This window comes from Erinaceus europaeus, chromosome 22 (assembly GCF_950295315.1).
Source record: "Erinaceus europaeus chromosome 22, mEriEur2.1, whole genome shotgun sequence".
Classification (NCBI taxonomy): Eukaryota; Metazoa; Chordata; class Mammalia; order Eulipotyphla; family Erinaceidae; genus Erinaceus; species Erinaceus europaeus.
The window spans coordinates 5125347-5139767 of NC_080183.1; the positions used below are offsets into that span (position 1 = coordinate 5125347).

Sequence of the window (14421 nt, forward strand, 5' to 3'; positions counted from 1 at the left end):
GTCTGTCTTTCTCTCCCCCTCTCAGTCTTCCCCTCCTCTCTCCATTTCTCTGTCCTATCCAACAACAACAGTAGCAGTAATAATAACTACAACAACGATAAACAACAAGGGCAACAAAAGGGAAAAAATAATCTCCATGAGCAGTGGATTTGTAGTGCAGGCACCGAGCCCCAGCGATAACCCTGGAGGGGAAAAAATATATATATAATAATAATTTTTAAAAAAGGAGGGAGTCAGGCGGTAGTGCAGCAGGTTAAGCGCATGTGGCACAAAGCACAAGGACTGGCGTAAGGATCCCGGTTCGAGCCCCCAGCTCCCCCCCTGCAGGGGAGTCGCTTCACAGGCGGTGAAGCAGATCTGCAGGTGTCTGTCTTTCTCTCCTCCTCTCTGTCTTCCCCTCCTCTCTCCATTTCTCTCTGTCCTATCCAACAACAATGACAACAATAACTACAACAATAAAACAAGGGCAACAAAAAGGGAATAAATGAATAAATTTTTTTTAAGAAATGGAAAAGAAGCATACACGCTAGGGCCGGAGAGCTCTCTCACCAGGCAGGCAGGGCGTGTGCTTTGCCGGCGAGACCCAGGCTCCACGTGGGAGTGTTGTGGCGACGGGAAGCTTCCGTGTTTGGTGTCTCCCCTCCATCTGTGTCTCGCCCTGTATTTGTCTCTCTAGCTGAATGAACAGTGGTGAGGCCACACGTGCATGATGCTCACTCCTCCCTCTTCGCCCTCCAGAAGCACGCACTGTAGAGGGACACTTCATGCCATGGCCTCAGACCTGCCCTCACGAGCCACAGCTCTCTCATGAGGTGCTGGGGCTCGAACCTGGGAAATGTGAGAGCCATGCGTGGGGCTCCATCTTCCAGCCCCGATGCCCATGTTTTTGATGGTGGGTATGTCTAGCTGGCCAATGCTTTTATTTAAAAGTCCTGGGCCAGGGAGGTAGAGTCCAGACACGACACTGCCGTGTTCCAATACTGATGGGCCTCTGGCTTCTCTTTCTTTGTCCCGCAGAAATAAATACATACTTGGTTTTTTGTTTGTTTGTTTGTTTTAAATATGTATTTATTTCCTTTTCGTTGCCTTTGCTTTTATTGTTGTTGTAGCTATTGTTTTTGATGTCGTTGTTGTTGGATAGGACAGAGAGAAATGGAGAGAGGGGGAGAGAAAGACAGACACCTGCAGACCTGCTTCACCGCCTGTGAAGCGACTCCCCTGCAGGTGGGGAGCTGGGGGCTCGAACCCGGATCCTTACGCCGGTCTTTGGGCTTTGCACCACGTGCGCTTAACCCGCTGCGCTACCGCCCAGCTCCCACATAAACACATATTTGAAAGCTGCCCCAGATGAGGCACATGGTGTGCGCACGCCCACCCAGGAGCTCAGCCTTCCTGCTCACATGGCCAGCCTGGTGCCTGGTGGTGGGCCGTTTGCTCCTGGCTGAGAGGGAGAGGACAGGGCGGGCGAGGTGGCTCCCTGGGCTGGTGCGCTCGCTGCTTCACATGCACGCGGCCCAGGTTCAAGCCTGACCTCCACTGCATTGACGGAAGCTTCGGTGCTGTGGTCTCTCACTCTCCCTGCCTCTCTGTCTCTAAGGAGGAGAGAGAACAGGGCTGAGAACTGCTGCTGCTGCTGCCGCCCCGTTGTTGCCGGTTTAGCTTGGCGTCCCTTACTCTCCCCGCCGGGCGTTTCCCAGCTGCTCTGGTTTGAGTCGGTTCGTTTCACTTGGCTGCTGGCACACGTGGGTCTCATTCCTCTTCCTGGAGTGCTCGTTGTGGGAGTGTGGCCGGCTGGCCCTTCACCAGGGCAGTCTTGCCCTAAAGCTTGGCCGTGCTTCCGCAGCGAGCTTCCGCCGTGCACCAGGCACGTAGAGCTGTGCCACCCGGGCCGCAGCTGCACTGCCCAGAGCTCCAGCCTCTGCTACAGTAAGTGCGGCAGCCAGTGGCTCTTACTGCCCGTTACTTCCGGAGTTCCTGGGAGCTGGCCGAGTCCAGTTAGAAAGGGACTGAGCAGTCAGCACTGCTCCCTAGATCCCACAACCCGAGACCCAATGCTCAAGAGGCCCCGAGGCCAGCGCCCCGCCTAGGCTTCTCCTGGAAGGACTTAGACTTCCCTGGAGATCCTCACAGCTGCAGAGTTGCCCCTGAAGCCGCCGCCCGCCCGCCTGTCAGCTGTGAGTGTGTGACGCTGGCCAGGGACAGGCCTACAGCAGGGTCTCAGTCATGGTCTTTTTTTTTTTTTTTAATTTTTATTTATTTACTTACTCCCTTTTGTTGTCCTTGTTGTAATTATTGATGTCGTTGTTGTTGGATAGGACAGAGAGAAATGGAGAGAGGAGGGTGCCGGACTAGCTTTGCGGGCAGGAGACGGACGACCAGGGACTCAGGGCTGAGTGGTAGTTCAGTCTTTATGCATGTGGAACGCAGTGCCATCTTATTAGAGATAAGATAAGCCAAGCTATCTCTAATCACAGTCACAATCCTGTCCTTATATACACTCGCCAAGTATGGTGGAAACAGGATGTGACCTAGAGAGGGTGGAGCGAAAAGACAGTGGTGGAAATCAGGGTGACTACTAGAGGGGGCGAAGCAAAAAGACTCCACGAGCCAGTGGGGATTAAACCAATGCCCTGGAGGGAGGGTGGTGCTTGGTTAACAGTGGTTATGTAAATAGACTGCAGCTTTGAGTGGGATCAAAGCAGTGCCCTGCAGGCATGCGGTGCTTAGTTAAGTAGGTTAGAGACAGAAGAGTCTCTGGTCGTCTGACTCCCACCCACAAAGCCAGCCCAGCAGGAGGGGAAGACAGAGGAGGAGAGAAAGACAGACACCTGCAGACCTGCTTCACCGCCTGTGAAGCGACTCCCCTGCAGGTGGGGAGCCGGGGGCTCGAACCGGGATCCTTATTCCAGTCCTTGCCCTTTGTGCCACCTGCACTTAACCCACTGCACTGCCGTAGACTCCCAGCTCTGTGGCCCTCTGTCCCTCTGTCCCTCTGTCCTTGCATTAAGAGCTGGGTGATGCCGCCTCTTCTGTGTGCCCCTAGTGCACAGGCTGAGGGTGCCAAGTAGTAAGTTAGGGTTTGCTGAGTACAGATTGAGAACTTAATTACATTCCTTTGGTTGAGGGAGGTGTTAAGTTCAGGGTGCTGAGAGGTTCTCTGTGGAACACAGGGTGGAGGTGGGGGTGCTATGGACCTGCGGGTCGGAGCACTGCGGGGACTTCTCTAGGGTCCTGACTCAGTAAGCCCACCATCTCAGTAGGCTTTTTTTTTTTTTTTTTTTTTTTTGCCTCCAGGGTTATAGCTGGGGCTCAGTGCCAGCACTATAAATCCACTGCTCCTGGAGGCCGTTTTTCCCTTTTTGTTGCTTTTGTTATTGTTGTTGTTGTTGGATAGGAAAGAGAGAAATCGAGAGAGAAGGGGAAGATGGGGAAAGACACCTGCAGACCTGCTTCACTGCTTGTGAAGCAACCCCCCTGAAGGTGGGACTTGAACCAGGATCCTTACGACAATCCTTGTAATTCACGCCATGTGCGCTTAACCCACTGTGCTACCGCCTGGCCCCCTAGTCTTTTTTTTTTTTTATAAGTTTTTTAAATATTTATTTATTCCCTTTTGTTGCCCTTGTTTTATTGTAGTTATTGTTGTTGTTACTAATGCCGTTGCTGTTGCATAGAACAGAGAAATGGAGAGAGGAGGGAAGACAGAGAGGAGGAGAGAAAGACAGACACACCTGCAGACCTGCTTCACCGCCTGTGAATTGACTCCCCTGCAGGTGGGGAGCCAGGGGCTCGAACCGGGATCCTTACACAGGTCCTTGTGCTTGGCGCCACGTGCGCTTAACCCGCTGTGCTACCGGCCAGCTCCCTAGTCTTTCTTTTTATAATTTATTTAATTTGATAGGACAGTAAGAAATTGAGAGGAAGAGGGAGATAGAAAGGGAGAGAAAGAGAGACACTTGCAGACCTCCTTCACTGCCCAAGAAACTTGCCCCTTGCAGGTGGGGAGCCAGGGCTTGAACCCAGATCCCTGAGCGTGGTACCAGACAGAGAGAGACCACAGCACTGCTCCCCCATCCATGGAGCTTCTCTCGGTGCCTTACTGCCCTGAGCGGTGCCCTGGGTGAACCCAGAGCTTTGTGCTCAGTGAGGTGAGCTCCTACTAGGTGAGCTGCCTGCCAGGCCCTGAGGTGCCTTTGAACGCAGGTGCCCACAGGTGGTCTTCACGACCCTGCTTGGCTTTCACTAAGATTCCTCTCCGCCCCCCACCCGGAAGTGTTCCCGTCCCCATTATGAGTACGGCTTCTCTTCGGCGTGACTGCAGGGTGAAAGAGTTCTGACCGGTGCCTTGTCCCTTAGCCCCCAGGCTCCCCTCAATGCCGAGGAAACGCAGTTCCCTGCCCGAAGGTCACCTGCACATGCCGAGACCATGGCGTCAGCTTCACCGCCAGTCACGTTCCGGGAGTTCTGCCCCCTGTACTACCTGCTCAACGCCATCCCCAGCAAGGTCCAGAAGGGCTTCCGCTCCGTGGTGGTGTACCTCACGGCGCTGGACACCAGCGGGGACTACATCGCCGTGGGCAGCAGCATCGGCATGCTCTACCTCTACTGCCGCCACCTCGACCGCATGAAGAAGTACAACTTCGAGGTGGGTCTCGCTCTCCTCCACTGCGTGTAAAGTCGCGCTCAGCCCCCGGCAGGTGCCAGATGCGGTCGCCGTGCGCTCACCCGTCCTCAGTGAACAGCACCAGGAGCTCAGGGGCTGCAGCTCAGCTCTCCTCTGCCTCCAGAGGCATTTCAGTGCTCAGCGATGCAAATAGGCATGGATTCTCTTTCTTCTTTTCTTTTCTTTTTTTTTTTTAATGTTTGTTCCCTTTTGTTGCCCTTGTTGTTTTATTGTTGTAGTTACTGATGTCGTCGTTGTTGGACAGGACAGAGAGACATGGAGAGAGGGGAGAGAAAGACAGACACCTGCAGACCTGCTTCACCGCCTGGGAAGCGACTCCCCTGCAGGTGGGGAGCTGGGGGCTCGAACCGGGATCCTTACGCCGGTCCCTACGCTTTGCGCCATGTGCGCTTAACCCGTTGCGCTACCGCCCGACTCCCATCGGTATTGTTTTTTCTAAATGTTTTGTTTCTCAAAGTATACTGACTCAGTCATCTCTAGTGGCTTTGCTGGAATTGTTAGGAACAAAAGGAGTGCCATCTCGGCTCGAGGCCAGAGATGTGACGTGAGCACACACAGCTCACGTCACTGCCGTAGACACTGCTGTGGGAGACCCGCCATCTCATCTCTGATGCCCTGGCATGTATTTGGGAGATGGTGGTAGACACCAGGGGCCACTGGACCCCACAATGACCCAGTGTGCGGTCAGTATCTGGAGTTCGGTGAATCAGCGAGCGTGTGGCTTTTTGTGAGAGGGTCATGGCTCCCACCTCCTCATGGCCCTGTGGGAGGGACTCCACGCTGTGGCCAGGTGACTTTTGTAGGCTGAGACGAGGCTTAAGCGAGTGCTAACAGATCCTTGTACTTGAATCATTAGAGTTCTGATTTTAAAGAGCAGTTTTCTTAAGGCTCAGTGTTTAATTAAAATAACAAAAATGGGTAGTGTGCAGATAGCCTTTGCTGTGAGCCAGGCTCTAGACTTGATCCTTGTGTTTATTAGCTCATTTCCTCCTCATACATACTCTGAGGTAGATATCAGACCTGGAAGGTAGCTCAGTGGTAGAGTACATGCCTTAGCCATGTGTGAAGCCCTAGGTTCCATCCCCTGCACCTATGTAGGAACAGAATGGGGGCAGGGATACACCATGTAAATTCCAGTCACGGGAGTCGGGCAGTGGCGCAGCGGGTTGAGCGCACGTGGCGCAAAGCGCAAGGACCAGAGTAAGGATCCCGGTTCGAGCCCCCGGCTCCCCACCTGCAGGGGAGTCGCTTCACAGGCGGTGAAGCAGGTCTGCAGGTGTCTGTCTTTCCCTCCCCTTCTCTGTCTTCCCCTCCTCTCTCCATTTCTCTCTGTCCTATCCAACAACAATAATAACTACAACAATAAAACATCAAGGGCAACAAGGGAATAAATAAATAAATATTTTTAAAAATCCAATCAAAAGAAAGTTGAAATAGCTCTGTTAATCAAAATTCCTTTTTTTTCTTTTTAAATTAATTTTATTTATTTATTTATTTATTTTTTACCAGAACACTGCTCAGCTCTGGTTTATGGTGGTGTGGGAATTGAACCTGGGACTTTGGAGCCTTGGGCATGAGGGTCTCTGCATAACCATTATGCTATCTACTCCAGCCCTCAAGATTCTTTTTGTTTATTTATAGTTTTCTTTTGTTTGTTTTTTGTTGTTTTGTTGCTAGGGCTTCACTACTCGTGGCTGACTTTTATTTCCGTCCGCTGTGGTCTCAGTTCAAGCTGAATAGAAACTGCAGAAGATCAGGGCTAGGTGGTGGCGCACTTGGTTGAGCGCACATATTACAATGCGCAAGGACCCAGGTTCAAGCCCCCGTCCCCACCTGCAAGGGGAAAGCTTTTCGAATGATGAAGCAGTGTTGCAGGTGTCTCTGTCTCTCTCCCTCTCTATCATTCCCTTCCCTCTCAATGTCTGGCTATCTCTATCAAATAAATAAAACAAATAATAATAATAAAAACTACAGAAGATCAAAAGTGATGTGCTGCTACTGTGCACACCAGTTGGCTTACCCCATGGCACACGCAGGGTATTCTCTCCAGGGGAAGAATGTTGGCCCTCCCCACACCCTGGAGGACAGCCCGGGCTGCCGAATTTGGGCTATGTCTAAATCTTGTGTTTTAGGTGTGATAGTAATAACATGAGGTTAGTTCTTAGGGCTGCTCCAAGCAGCTTGGCCCTACATTGGCCCAGGGCTCTCTTCTACTTATATTCTTATATTATATTGTTCTTCTCGACACAGCCAGGCTTCCAGCCAGCTGGGCACATTTTGCCATTCTTGGCAGTGAACTGAAAGGCTGAACTAGTCTTAGAGTCTCATTCACAGAGCAGCCCCCAGGGAGGGCATTTACAGGGATCTGCTGAAGGGCACCCTTCTCTGTTGGATAGTATGCCAGCTCCCCTGGCTTCTGCTTAACCATATGCCTATATAGGGATAGATTTAATCCCATTCAAAGCTTTGGTCTATTTACATAAATCACTTTTACATTTACATAAAGCACTCCAGGGCATTGGTGCTTCAGTGATAGGATTCTCACCTGCTCTGCCCCCTCCTTGTCACACTCTGATTTTCACCAGTCACTTTTCTCTCCACCCTCTCTATGTCACATCCTGTTTCCACCCTACTTGGCAAGTATATATAAAGACAGCATTGTGAGTTTTAGAGTACTTGAGTTTAGCTTAGCTCGGCTTAGATTGCGCTGCGTCCTGCATGAATAAAGAGATACTGCCTACAGCTCAACCATGAGTCCCTGGTCGTCTGTTACCCGCCCGTGAAGCCAGCCCGGCGGAAACACCACTTCTCGTCAGGGATAGAGAGCTGTCATCAGTCTTTTAGGACCCCATCATCCTGAGCAGGGCTACCCTTGGGATCTGATAACAAGGGACTGTTCATGGGCCCACTATTTCTTGTTTTGGGGGTTATTTACCCAGCCATGTGGCAGAAGTTAGAATCCATAGACCCACCAGTCACTTGGCACTTGAGTTTCTTGAATTCTTGTGACATACCACTCAAAGCAGTGCTCTCTGGGGGGTATATATTTTCCTTTGTATCAGCTGGACTGACAGTTTTGAACTTACCAACTAGGACACCAACTGCATTTGCTGGAGACATTTTGCTGTTAATATCTCCAGCATAGACACCTCTAGAACCAGTTAGAAAGAACACTCCAGGCTGCCTTTTTCGGATAGGGAGGGAGGAGGAGGAACAGCACACACTAAAGCTCCCCACAGTCCTTAGTGACCCTGTGTGGTCACGCCCATGGCGAGGCAGACTCCCTCCTGGGCGAGCTACTGCACCAGCTTCTCAAAGTAAGTCTTTTGAGCAAAGAAATAACAAGAGATAAAGAGAGACATTCCATCATGATAGAAGAGTCACTTCATCGAGAAAACTTAGCAGCACTGAATGTGTACACGCCACAGAGCTTCCGAATACACAAAGCAGAACTGAGGTGACTGAAAGAAGACACAGACGAACCCACCTTTGTGGACAGAGTTCAGGCCCATCTCTCAGCAGTAGACGAGAACAGCAAGGAACGGAACTGACCACCAGCCAACGACGTTGACTCGACATTGTTGACGGAACACTCCACCCCACGACTGCTGAAGACACACTCTTCACAAGCACACACGCGATACCCACTAAGACGGACAGAAAACACACCTCAACAACTTGAAATTAGAGCAGGCTTTGCAGGACTTTGTGCTTTCCCTTTGCTTTTCAGTTTTTCATTGAAGTATAACTTTGATGAAGTGTACAGATCTCAGGTGTATTACATGATGAAGGTGTTTGTGTGTGTGTGTGTGTGTGTGTGTGTGTGTGTGTGTGTGTACAGCTGTGCCAATCACCCAGAGAAGCTACAGAACATTTCCAGAAGACTCCCGTGCTGCCTCTGATCCCCCTTGGTCCCCAGGGAGCCGCCTTGTGTTCAGCAGTAGATTTTCTCCCCCTTGGGCTTTCATTCCCTCGAGGGGAACCCTTGGCATCGTGGCTCGGTGCACTCGAGTGAAGCCCGCGCCCCCCGCTCGGGCTGCAATTATAGCTCAGTTCTCTTTCAAAACACACGTGTCTCGCCATCTCCATTTTATTGTCTTTTGAAAAGACTATACAACTGGGTTTTTGTTGTTGTTGTTTTTAAATATTTATTTATGTCCTTTTGTTGCTCTTGTTGTTTTATTGTTAGAGTTATTATCGTTGTCATCATTGTTGGATAGGACAGAGAGAAATGGAGAGAGTTTTGTTGTTGTTGTTGTTTTTAAATATTTATTTATTTCCTTTTGTTGCTCGTGTTGTTTTATTGTTATAGTTATTATCGTTGTCATCGTTGTTGGATAGGACAGAGAGAAATGGAGAGAGGAGGGGAAGACAATGACATCAATAACAACAACAATAACTACAACAACAATAAAAAGCAACAAAAGGGCAACAAAAGGGAAAATTAAATTTAAAAAAAGAATAGGAAAGCTATCGGGAAGGGATGACATATGGAGTTCTGGTGGTGGGAATTGTGTAGAGTTGTACTCCTCTTATCCTATGGTTTTTGTCAGTGTTTCCTTTTTATAAATGAAAATAAAAAATAAAAAAATATCTTGGAAAGAACCCAGAATTTGGTGTCAGAAAAATAACCCACCAGATAGAGCTGGTTTCCCGTATGCACAACCCAGGTTCAAGTTCAAGCATCACATCTTTCCCTCCCTCTCTCTCTGTCTCTGTCTCTGTTTGAGTGAGAAAGCTGCCTAGAGCGATGAAATTCTATGTGAGTGAGACCCCGCACACCATCGCACCGTCCATGGAGTCCCACCTGTTTGATCTGTTTTCATGTGGTGTGTAGGCTCGATCAAGCCAGGGCTTCTCCTCACCCGGGCAGGGCAGACATTGCCACTGAGTCACCTCTGGTCCTCTCGTTTTTGAAATCAAGTGTGTGATCACTCTCCAGAACTCAGCATATCATTGAAATGTCATGGATTTGCTCTTAGAGTTATCTTTGTACTGACTACAGCAGTGCTTGTTCTCATTTCTGCATCCTTTTAAAATGTCTATTTTAATGAAAGAGATACACACAGTCTTACTCTCAGCAGAGCCCTGCTCAGCTCTGGTTATGGTGGTGCTGGTGATTGAACCTGGGGCTTCGGAGCCTCAGGCATCAAAGTCTTTTGCAGAGCCACTATGCTATCTCCCCAGCCCTTATTTCTGCATCTTGCCCACATTTGCTCTCTTGCTAAATTCTTTGAGCACCGTGTAGAGTTTTGAGTATTGCTGGGTGCTCACAGTGTGCCAGGCAGGGGTATCCAGGTAGAATATTCCAGGTGGAAGGAAGGGGAGACCTGATCCTGGGGACCAGTCAGGGAATGCTTTCCCATTAGATAACTCAAGCTTCTGGGTGTTTGCTGGACCTGCTTTATTCTCAGGAGTGGAGCAGGAGTTAGTGCTTTTATCTCATTCGCCCCTCGCACGCCTTGCCTTTCTCTGGAGAGGTGGCCTTGGCTTCTGGACGTAGGTTCTGTGTGTCAGTCGTGCCTGTGCCGGCCTCCACCGGCATCTTCTTCACTGGTCGCTGTGATCTGTCACTGCTGGCTGAGTCATCGTTAGCTCTCAAATATTGTGACTTACAGTAGCAAATGTCTGATTGCATGTCCATTCCCCCTAAACTGAATTGATATGCAGTCTAATCCCAGCAAGTTCTCATTTTCTTTTTAGTGGGTCGAGATTAGTCAATATACCTTTGGGAAAACAGGCTGGGAGAAGCTGGTCGTTGGGAAACAAGGTGCTGTGGCATCAGGACAAGAACTGGTCAGTAGGTCAGTGGACCGGAGTGGAGAAGCCAGAAAGCCTGAAGGGTCCCCCAGCAGGTGGTGAGCATGGAGGCTGGGCGCTCCCTGCCTTGATCCTGCCTCAGCTCTGGTCAGTCCCTGCTCTGTGCCAGAGTGCTGCTCTGGTGCTGTGTGCTGTGAAACTCTCTCGTGTGAGAAATAGCAAAACAGCTCTTCGGAAGTGAATGAATTCATCTGATCTGAATTTTCTTTTTTTAAAAAAATATATTTTTTATATTTATTTATCTTCCCTTTTGTTGCACTTGTTTTTTTATTGTTGTTGTAGTTGTTATTGATGTCATCATTGTTATCTAGGACAGAGAGAAATGGAGAGAGGAAGGGAATACAGAGGAGAAAAAGACAGACACCTGCAGACCTGTTTCACCGCTTGTGAAGCGACTCCCCTGCAAGTGGGGAGCCAGGGGCTCAAACTGGTCCTTGGGCTTCGTGCCACATGCACTTAACCCACTGAGCTACCACCCGACTCCCCTGAATTTTCTTAAGTATTTATTTCAGATCTTTTGGTTACTTGCTATGCTAGTGGCTTCTGGTGAATGGTACGTTTTAGCATAGCAGAAGGAACTTATAAACAAAGCCTTATCAGACTTCACAGTTCCCATGAGCCCGCGAGTTTTCCACTGGAGAAGTCTGTCTTGTGCAGACAGGGGACACTGCCTGCCAAGGAGCCTGAGGAGGTTAGCTGAATGCTCTCTTGGTGGCAAAGCATTTGTCCAGAAAGCCACTCCTGGCATCTCTCAAATCAAACCGTTGTTTCTTCTGGCTTTTTCTTACTGCACTTCTGTTTGAGGAAGTTATGTTGCACAAGAGGCGCCCTGTAGGAGGCTGGGAATGAAGGCAAGAGAAGTGTAAGCACACAGCAGATACCCGTGGACAGACACTCTGAAAGGGAGTCGGGCAGCAGCGCAGTGGGTTAGGTGCAGGTGGTGCAAAGTTCAAGGACCGGCTCAAGGATCCCGGTTCGAGCCCCCTGCTCCCCACCTGCAGGGGGGGGTCACTTCACAAGTGGTGAAGCAGATCTGCAGGTGTCTATCTTTCTCTCCCCCTCTCTGTCTTCCCCTCCTCTCTCTGTCCTAACAACGACGACATAAATAACAACAATAATAATTACAACAACAATAAAAAACAAGGGCAACAAAAGGTAAAATAAATAAATAGAAAATTTAAAATAATAATAATAAAAGAACACCCTGAAAGTTGAAAGGGAGAAGCCCAGACTGATGAGACTGAGCTGTCTCAGACCCCAGAACAGAACAGGAAGGAAGTGAGTGTGGAGTCTGCTGTGTGACTCGGCCAACTGCTTTCTCGCTGGCCCTACAACGTCTTGTCTTTACGAGGCAGAGCTGACGTACATCCTTAACGCTGGTCCTTGCGCTTCACGCCATGTGTGCTTAACCCACTGCGCTACTGCGCGACTCCCAAGCTGACCTATATCCGAGTCGGGTGCACAGTGCGCAGGCTTTCAGGACTTCTTTAGCCTTACCTGGCTTCTGTCTGCTTGCTCGTCGATCCCTGTGAGAGAGAGGAGTGTTAAAATCTCCGAACAGGGCTGGGTGGTGGAGCACTCAGTTGAGAGCACACATCACCATGGTCAAGGACCTGGGTTCGAGCCCCCACTCTCCACCTGCAGGGGGGATACTTCACAAGCAGTGAATTAGGTCTGCAGGTGTCTCTTTTTCTCTCTCCTTCTCCATCTGCAGCCCAGCATCTTATTTTATCTTTACTTTGCTGAGAGCCTGATTCTATATCTGAAGAGGGTGTGTCTACAACCCGCTCAGCATTTTAGGTCTTTGATGAGGGGCGGGTGGCTACAGCATCATATCATCTGAACTTGAAGCCCAGTTTTATAGTTAATTGTTGGAATGTTTTGGTTCTTAAGTCAAAAAACACTAATTTAATAATCACATTAAATAACAGTAACTAGAGCATAGTGCATTGGCATATTAAAATGCATGTGTTGGCAGGGCCAGGCTGTGGCCTGTCTGGTAGAGCACACATGTTACTATGCACAAGGACCCAGGTTCGAACCCCTGCTCCCACCTGTAGGGGGGAAGCTTCATGAGCAGTGGAGCAGATCTCCAAGTATTTCTCTTTCTCTCTCCCTCTCTATGTCCCCTCTCCCTTTCAATTTCTCTCTGTCTCTATCCAAAAAGAAGTAATTAATTTTCTTTGAAAAGTGCACATTTGGAATGGGCCGGTGGCTGGGGCAGAGGGCATTGCTTGCGAGCGTGAAGCCCTGGTTTGAGCCGTGCACCGAGCACTGCTTGAGCATAAGCACAGCACCCGGATAGCCAGGCTTCTGACCCTTCTGAGTCGTGATGTCTATCTTGAAAACATTCAGATCCTGAAGAACTGGCAGGTTTTTGTGTCTATTTGCTTGTTTGTTTTGTCTCCAGGGCTTCACCCCTCTAGTCTGACTTTTTTTTTTTTTAAGATAAAGGACAAAGGGAAAAAGGAAAGAACCCACAGCTCCCAGTTTCCTGCATGAGGTGGGAGTCAGACTTGCGCTGACAGCTTTTAGTTCTGAATTCCCAGGATGAAGTCTTCTCAGTACCCTGCTAGCTCTTCAAGTCTACATGTATTTAAAATATGTGTCAGGAGTCAGGCGGTAGGTAGCGCAGCGGGTTAAGCGCAGGTGGTGCAAAGCGCAAGGATGGGCCTAAGGATCCCGGTTCGAGCCCCCGGCTCCCCACCAGCAGGGGAGTCACTTTACAGGTGGTGAAGCAGGTCTGCAGGTGTCTGTCTTTTCCCCTCTCTGCCTTCCCCTCCTCTCTCCATTTCTTTCTTTTTTTTTTTTTAAGGTTTATTTATTTATTTATTTTCCTTTTTGTTGCCCTTGTTGTTTAACATTGTTGTGGTTATTAATGTCCTTGTTGTTGGATAGGACAGAGAGAAATGGAGAGAGGAGGGGAAGACAGAGAGGGGGAGAGAAAGACAGACACCTGCAGACCTGCTTCACCGCCTGTGAAGCGACTCCCCTGCAGGTGGGGAGCCGGGGGCTCGAACTGGGATCCTTACACAGGTCCTGGCGATTTGCGCCACGTGCGCTTAACCCGCTGCGCCACCGCCCGACTCCCTCCTCTCTCCATTTCTTCCTGTCCTATCCAACAACAACAACATCAGTACCTACAACAATAAAACAAGAAGAGCAAAAGGGAATAAATAAATAAATATTTTTTAAAATCTTATAAAAAAAAAACCACCGTGTCATGGGGCAGGTGGTGGTGCACCTCGTTAAGTGCACATATTACCATGCACAAGGACCCAGGTTCAAGCCCCTGGCCCCCACCTGCAAGGGGAAAGCTTCACAAGTGGTGAAGTAGTGTTGCAAGTAGTGTTGAAGTAGTGTTCTGTCTCTCCTTCTCTCTATACTTCCCTTCAACTTCTCTCTGTCCTATCAAATAAAGTTAAGGGGAAAAAAAAAAAAGGAAACACGTGTCATGACTGTCTTGCATGGCAGCACTTGTAGATTCTGCTAATGGGACCACGACTGTCGTGTCACCAGACTGCCCGTGTCAAGCCCTCTCGTTCTTCTTCTCTCCATCAGTCTCCCTGACCACCTTCTGCCAGGAGAGAAACAGAGAGACACCTGCAGCACTGCTTTAACGCCTGTGAAGCTTTCCCCCTGCCCATGGCAGCCAGGGGCTTGAACCCAGGTCCTTGTGCATTGTAACATATGTACTCAAGCAGTGCTAGCACTAGCAGTCCACCACTCCTAGTTGCTATTTTTCTTTTGTTATCTGGTTTGATAGAACAGAAGGAAATTGAGAGAGGAGGAGGAGGTAGGGAGAGAGAGAGAGAGAGAGAGACACCTGTAGACTTATTCACAGCTTGTGAAACATACCCCCTGCGAGTGAGGAGAGGGGGCTTGAACCCGGGTCTGTGCGCATGCTGTTGTGTGCT

General features: G+C 49.5%; 1 protein-coding gene across 1 annotated transcript in view; it reads left to right on the forward strand.

Annotated features, from left to right (window-relative positions):
- Positions 1-14421, forward strand: part of TECPR2 (tectonin beta-propeller repeat containing 2) — a 67668-nt gene that overhangs the window by 2044 nt on the left and 51203 nt on the right. The window contains exon 2 of the mRNA XM_060181166.1: positions 4357-4645. Coding sequence (XP_060037149.1) covers positions 4427-4645 — 219 coding nt within the window. The 5' untranslated portion in view covers positions 4357-4426. The remainder of the gene's footprint in view (positions 1-4356; positions 4646-14421) is intronic.